The sequence below is a fragment of the Arachis ipaensis genome, chromosome B06 (assembly GCF_000816755.2).
Source record: "Arachis ipaensis cultivar K30076 chromosome B06, Araip1.1, whole genome shotgun sequence".
NCBI lineage: Eukaryota > Viridiplantae > Streptophyta > Magnoliopsida > Fabales > Fabaceae > Arachis > Arachis ipaensis.
Window position 1 is genome coordinate 18,501,825 of NC_029790.2, and position 7,703 is coordinate 18,509,527.

The 7,703-nt window shown below is 33.8% G+C and overlaps 1 protein-coding gene across 9 annotated transcripts; it reads right to left on the bottom strand.

Annotated features, from left to right (window-relative positions):
- Positions 335-7,639, bottom strand: LOC107645688. Of its 9 annotated transcripts, XR_002348425.1 has the most exons (10): positions 7,226-7,638; positions 4,411-4,738; positions 4,192-4,321; positions 3,848-4,103; positions 3,646-3,753; positions 2,938-3,559; positions 2,628-2,833; positions 2,198-2,271; positions 1,882-2,000; positions 335-892 (listed from the first exon to the last, which is right to left on the bottom strand). XR_002348425.1 is itself a non-coding variant. In XM_021104184.1 (7 exons), the coding sequence occupies exons 3-6, from the start codon at positions 4,208-4,210 to the stop codon at positions 3,437-3,439; spliced, it is 486 nt and encodes a 161-aa protein (XP_020959843.1). In that variant the 5' UTR covers positions 4,211-4,321; positions 4,411-4,525; positions 7,226-7,639; the 3' UTR covers positions 1,967-2,833; positions 2,938-3,436. The 9 variants fall into 9 exon arrangements, 3 of the variants coding, with proteins under 3 accessions (XP_020959843.1, XP_020959842.1, XP_016205248.1); XR_002348427.1 differs by having other exon boundaries at positions 1,882-2,833; positions 4,411-4,525; positions 4,718-4,738; positions 7,226-7,639; XR_002348426.1 differs by lacking the exon at positions 2,198-2,271 and having other exon boundaries at positions 7,226-7,637.

Consider the following 7,703-nt stretch of genomic DNA (forward strand, 5'->3'; position numbering starts at 1 on the left):
CACTTAGCCGTCCGCTTAAGTAAGTATTGGGGTTCGAATTCTATCTCGTATGTATAGCAACTCATTGCCGGCCAATTGCAAACTCTTAAATAGAACTCAAATTCATGACGAATTAGTCCTTAACTCATTAGGTATCGTGGAAAGTCAAAAAAAATATCTATACCTACATTTTATTATATTTTTGCCCCACTGCTAAATTTTTCTAGATTCTTCACTAGGTAAATCTTACGGTAATATTTTTTTTATTTTTTATTTTTTGACACAGTTAAGCCATAATTAATAGTCAAATAAAACTCTTATTAACAAAATTGTTAGTAGAAATCTAAAATTAGTATAAATCAACAAATTATTTTATTAAAAATAAATTGTCTAAATATCTAAAATGTCACAAAAGTAAAATACAATAAAGTAGACAAAAAAAATAAAACCTCTACAGATCTTGGTAATCGTTGTCGTTGTCATCGTGGTCCTTCTGCTGAGGCAGCGGAGTAGGTGTTGACGTCGGTGTCCCACCAGCAACATTGCCACTGGAACCAGCATTGCCGCTGGAACCAGTGTTGCCACTGCCTCCAGCACACATCTGCTGGTTGTACACGCATCTGTTGGTTGTACTCCTCCATCTGCTCTCACAACCGATCGAGCTGCTGCAGCTTCTCCGTCAAGTCCGAAATGATGGCAATGGCTCCTGTTGTTAGCATCTGTACCTCTTCCTTCAAGTCGACAACTTTCTAGGGATCGGTAAAGCTGGTGGCAGAGGCAGAGGAAGTCGCCAACGTGGAGGAATGTAGACTACTGGCGAAGAATGACTCCAACCCGAAGCGACAATTCTTGTGGAGTTTAGAAGCGGTCTTGCACCAAATCCTATCAGGATCTACCACTGAGGTCTCGGAAACTACAAAAAAGTCGTCGAATACCGTCAGATTTACTGGTGAATTTTTTAAAAAATCCGTCAATAACATGTTTACCATGGGATTTGGCAGCAGAATAAATCTAGCGGCATAAACCTCGTCGATAATTGTATACCGGCAGATTTTTTCATCCACTGCTAATTACCAACGAATTTAGCGGCAGATATAAAATTTTAATTGTGAAATTCTGGAATTTGTTACCGTTATAATAATTTATCTATAATTTTTAGTTGAAAGTTCACAAACAAGTTTAAATATCAAAGTTTATTATTTAAAAAAAAAGAATTTAATTAAGCAGAAAAATCATATTTGAAATTCATCAAACCCTCGATTATAAAAATTGAACAAAATTAAATCAGAAATCGAAAGAGCAATAATAATGAGCATTAGATATTAGACTATACTAAGACCACTACATTACATAAAGAATCAACCATACCAATCTATTTATGATACTAACAATTAACTAATTTATCGTCCACAACATTAACTATACATTGTTATGAATTAAGCTAATACAATAGCCAAATCAAATACCAATTCATAACCAATAAAAATTTCATCGTCAACATATTAATTAATACTATCAACTTAGAAGCCAATATCAAAATAATACGATGACAAAACTATTTCAACATCAACTAATAGAAGCAAACTAATAACAAAATGCATCAGGTACTTTATGGAACACAAGGACTTATCCTTAAAAAATTTCATAAACCATAAACCATTTTATACTATGCCACTAACAGGTTAAACACTTTTGAAGTTTTTTAATTATCAGTCTCTGGTTCTGCATTATTATCTTTAATACTTTCAATTCCTTATTCTTCTAATTCTATTTTCCTTTCTGGTACTGTTGTTGTTGGCTGCTATAAGCGTACATGCTATCAAAACTACCTTCCAAATCATGCTATCAAAATGATCATTCAATTATGTATACAAGAGCAAAATAATTCACACATTCACTTACTTTCCAATTTGGACACCTATCTCCCAAGGTTTTTATCTTTTTTCCATACAAGTAAAACCTTCTCTTCACCACATTGACACAATCTTGAACCTGGAGACAAGACAGCTGAAGAGCTTGCCCTGCCATAATGCATAATTAAAGAAACGAAGGGTACATATTTATGCAAACCGTAATTGACAGCCTAACAAAGTAAAAACAATGCAAAGAACAAACAAACTCTTTCCTTTTGCACGTAAGAACAGCTTGTAAGCATTCTTCTAGATAAACTATGGGTAAATGATCAACAGAGTTTTGGAGGAGTAGGAGTTGATATCACCTAGAAGCCATTGAAGAGAAGCAAGGCGGCACGCCAGAAGGTCTATTCACTGCCTACAATCTTCATGAACTCATCTTCAAAGTAACTCATGGACAAACCAAAAAACAACACAACAAATCACAAATATAATATGAACTAACCACAACAACATAAAACTAACATGAATCCACTGAAACTCAAAATTCTAACAAATAACTTGCATCAAATACTCAAACAATAGTAAGAGTATCATCATTTGTATAAATTTGAGAATAATTATTATCTAACTATCCAAGCATTAAAATAGATAACCTTTCCAATTCAAAATACTTTAAAATTTTATAATGAATGATATCCAAATATAAGAGACAGATTCAATTAGAAAAAAAACACAAAATTACAAAATAGTGCAGGATGATAAAAATTGTGGAAGGAGCAATGAAAAATTTACCTTCACTACAAGGAGATTTCTTGGTAGTGATGTGAAGAACCTTAGTGGGCATCCTCACGGGTCCCTTCACCCTGAGGCGTTTGTCCTTAGCAAAAACACAGACAGAGGAGCTGAGCAGGGTAACCAGAAGCGGAAGAAATAGAATGAAGGGGATGCAGGCGACAACTGAAGCAGCCGTAGCAGAGGAACCAGAGGCAGAGGTGGAACTAAATGGTGGTTCAAGAAAGAGGTTAGGGTAAAAAGGGGTTAGAATTTTTTATTAAAAAAATGAAAACAAGATGGAATAAGGAGATGGATGAGGGCAACCTACCTAAACGACGGAAGAGGGACACAACTCTGACAACAGAGGGAGCAGCAATGGCAGCTCTTCCAATAATGGCGGAGACAGAAGGAGCGATTTCATTTGAGACAACGAAACACGATACAGGTGACTTGACGTACACTTTAGAGGAGAATGGAAGTGAGCAGCCCTGGCGGAGGGTGGCCGGAGGAGCTACTAGAGGTAATTGCAGGGGAGAGAGAAGAGAGAGGAGAATGGGAGAAAGAGAAGAGTATTCTCAAAAGTGAAGGGAGAGGGCCGCACATTTCGAATTTAGATTAGGTTTACCATTGGATTTACTGGCGGATAAATCCGATGGTAATGCATTGTGTATGACCAAAATACAGTGTTCCATTAATTGAGCTTTACCGGCAGATAAATCCGACAGTAACTTCCATGGTAATCTCGGCACCAATTTTTTTTGTTTTTCCTCCAATTATTACTGTCGAATTTACCATTGGAAAATCAAATCCGACGGTAAATCCGACGCTTATGTCCGACAGTAAATCCGATGGTATTTAGAGTTTTTCTTGTAGCGGGAGTCGGCCTCGTCGTTCTCATTAGGCAACTGAGATTGTTGGGTCGCGACCTCTAACCTCTGCGTGTAATCCTCCTGTGTCACACGTCGTGATTAGGATAATAGTTAAAAATTGACTTTAAACTAAATAAATTTAAAACTTAGAATTAATTTAAACTCACATAATGGGCTACTGACCGCTCGTCAGTAAATCTCTCCTTGTTGGCCTTCAAAATAAGGGTATACTTGAAGGTCTCTGCCAGTGTCGCCTCACGGTCTAACGAATTAGACTACAAATTAATACATTAACTAACAAAATAAATAAGCAAATTAAACAACTAATTCAAATAACTACTAAAATATTACACAATACAAAATTCTTACCAGTCTGTTCTTTGTCTTCATGAAGGTCAGTTCGATGATCTGGGCAAAGCCTGTTAGCGAGGTTCGTCTGCTTGAACGCCTCATCATGAGTAAAATAGGCCTCTAGTTCCTTCTTGATGGCTGGAGGGATCCACGACGTTAGGTGGTCGCACCCCTTACGAATGTCGCTCATCAGCTGCTGAAAATGTTTAACTGCCTGGTGGTCGTAGATCTTCCTGATCATGAGATTATGCTCCGCATCCCATATGAATTTCAACTGCACAAAGTGATTCACCAACATTAGCTAGTTGATTTAAAATACAGTTCAAATACAGTTAATTAATTCAACATTATTGGTTTCTTACCACCTACTTCTGAAATCATCGATCTCTTGTCTCAGCTAGAATCTACGTGTAGGTCGGCCACGGGTGGTCGTACATCGATTTAATGACGTTGGAGATCTCCTGTGTGCAAGCATTAGGGTTTGGTGCAAACCTAACAGAGAAAAAAAACTAACATTAACATACACATAGAAATGCATAAACTTAAGATTAACAAACATAAGATTAAAAAATTGTATGTACTCATGTCTACATGCCATCGGGCCAAATCCTCAGCCAGATGACGAGCGATGGTGGAAAGGCATCCTGCTGGGGGCATTGGAGAAATCACCCACCGCGGACTCTGTCGTCGATGGATCTGCAAGGGACGTAGCAGAAGGAGGCACATAGTTAGGGTTTGGGACCATGATGAATTGTTGGTCCGCCGAACCCGCCTGTGACATCACAGGGGTCGACGAGATATTCGGAGTAAAGGGCGATGACTGGGCAGTCCTTGGGGATTCGGTGGAAGCCCACCCTCTACCACGACCACGTGACCCACTCGACCTACCTCTACTACCTGTCGTCATGTCTATACAGCGAATATATTACTAACAATAATTAAAACACAATTAAATTCACCAACTCTAAACATATTAATACACTCAATACAATAAACATATTAATAACATAACAAACACCAATAAAGAATAATATAAGAAGAAACTCAAGAAATAACAAATAATTATAACAAATATGAGAAAAGTATGAATAACAAATAATTATAATAAATAAACCAAAACACTTAAAATAAGAATTTTAAGGAGGAACCAATTCATGTCACAATTAATACAAATATCTATCAACCCTAAACATAATTCAAAGACTTTCAAAAATATAATTTTAATTTTTCAATTTCACTCAAAATCTTATAAAAATTTTAACAGAGTCTCCCATAAAATTTAGATTTCTCCATCCTTCAAGGGTTCCATCCAAACCAAATATCCATCCAAACCAACATACAAGGATTGAATAAAACCTTAAACCCTAACTTATTCAGACAAATACACTAAACAAACTAATTATTCAAAGTAATAGAATTTACATGAAAAATTAAATAAAAAAATTTCTTATAGTACATAATTTTTCAATCTAACAAAAACAAGTAAAAACAAAACACAAGTAATAATCAAACAAGTAAGAATAAATCCTAAATTATTATATGATAACCAAGACATAAATTCTAAATTAACTTAACCCTAAATTAACATGACCAAAATTAACATAACTTTAAATCATAAATTATAATTAAGTACTGTATGTTCTGATATTCTAATATAAACACTACAAGAAAAAAGAAATATTTGTAACAAAAAAAATTGTTATAAAAATCTGAATTTTGAAACGAAAGAAATTTGTAATAAAAAGGAGTTGTTGCAGTAAGTCCTGTTACAAAAAGCTTTTGTAACAAAAGATGAAACTGTTACAATATAAAGTAATATTTTGTAACAAATTTTTTTGATACAAAAACCAAAATTTATTACTAAAGTGGTAACATTTTTTTATCTTTAAAATTTTTTAGTAACAATATACTTTTTCCTATCATAAAATTTTGTTACAAAATATAATTTGATTTTGTAACATTTTTTTCTTTAGTTACAAAAGCACAATATTTATTTTGTAACAATTTTTTTAATACAAATTTAAATACATAATTTACTAAATTAACTTTTTTAATTAACTGATATATTAACTAATTTAATGAGCAAGTTAACATTTATATAATATATAATAGCATAGATAGTTTAAACATCTTTTATTTAACTAAGAATGTTTTCTAAATCTTCAACGTATAAACTATAAAGTATAAACTAGCAAGATACATTGAAGATTAATAATGAATTAGATAAGTACATAGGACCAAAAAAACAAAAACAAAATATTATAAATCTTCAACATGTAAACTACAAAGTACAAATTCCATCATGTTCATAAACCTAAAAAGACAACTAACCAAAAAACACTAACTTGATAAACTTAAATAAAAACTACTATGGAAGCTATAACTATGGAAATAGTATTTGTCAGGTCTTCCTAAAGAACCTTAGAAATAATTTCAAGATATATATGTTAAAATAAAGATAAGGTATTTACAAACTATGATTATACATTTATACTAGTAAATAGTTAAATGGATTTGAAAGCTTTTCAAAAAGTTTGTGCACCAATGCAATGTAATGTAGAAGCAGAAAGTAAAACAGAACCATACCACAAAAGAGATGTATGGAAAAAAATTTTGTGAACAAAAAACATGAAATGAGAGAATATTATTGATAATCAGTGTAATTATGAATATACAAGATGACTAAATTCTCAGGCTAATAGGCAATTATATATAAGAGAGCTAGATACAAGAATGATAAGCAATAATGCTCAAAGCCAGAGAGAGAACCAAGACACAAAACAACCCACAAACATAATCTGATGTGTACTAACTTATTAATTACTCTTTACAGGATTAAAGTGATGCATCTGTATTCATTATTTATGTAAGAGGCAATAAACAAAGCATATGAATTAAAAGCAAACAAGAACACTTCAACAAAAAAATATTTTCACTTAAAAAAAATAAAGAACACTCACGGACAATCACAGTACAAGCAAGAACATTAAATTAACTATGCATTTTTTGAAACCTTATACTTTATGTTTTCTACACAAATCTCTGATCTTTAAGAAAAACTAACACAGAAATATAAATTACAGACATTACAAAAAAACATAAATTACAGAAAAACAAAGAAATATAAATTAACAAAAAATCAAAATCAGAATTAGAATCAAAATCACAGAAATTATAACACTGTTACTATAATTAAAAAAAATCGGAATAAAAATTTATAACATAAATACATAAATTGCATAAATCACATAATCCACAAAAAATCACATAAATTATAGAAATTAGAATCATAATCAGAAATATAAATTATAAATAACCTAACTCACAGAAATGATAATAAATGCTTCAAAATCAAAGTAAATAACGAAAATTTCAGAATTCAAAGAACTGACTTACCAGACGGAAGAGCAGCTGATGGTAAAGATCGGCGAAGACAGAAAAGAGGCGCAGAGACTCCGACGCAAAGACCAGCGAAGACACGAAGACCGGCAAAGACGTGACGATGAGAAGATGCTCCGACGCTCCGACACTCCAACTCGAAGACGGCAAAGATGGCAAACACTGGAAGACAGCGAGGGCTCAAGGATGCACTCTCTGCTACGGTGATGAGCGGTGACGGTGACGTCGAGAGTCCGTAAGAGGCAGCGGTGAGGGACTGAGAGGATAGGAGGTGGCGGTGGCAGTCGACGGTGGTAAATGGTGAGACCGTGAGTCCGTGAGAGGAGAGGGTTTGAGAGTAAAGACCGTGATTTTTGAGAGTGACGTAGGGCTAGGTTAACAAGGGTGTGTGTGTGTGTGAAAAAGGGGGTTAATGTATGGGTGTGTTTGAAATTAGAGTTAGAGTTAGGTTTGGAAAAAAGAGAAATAAAGGTAA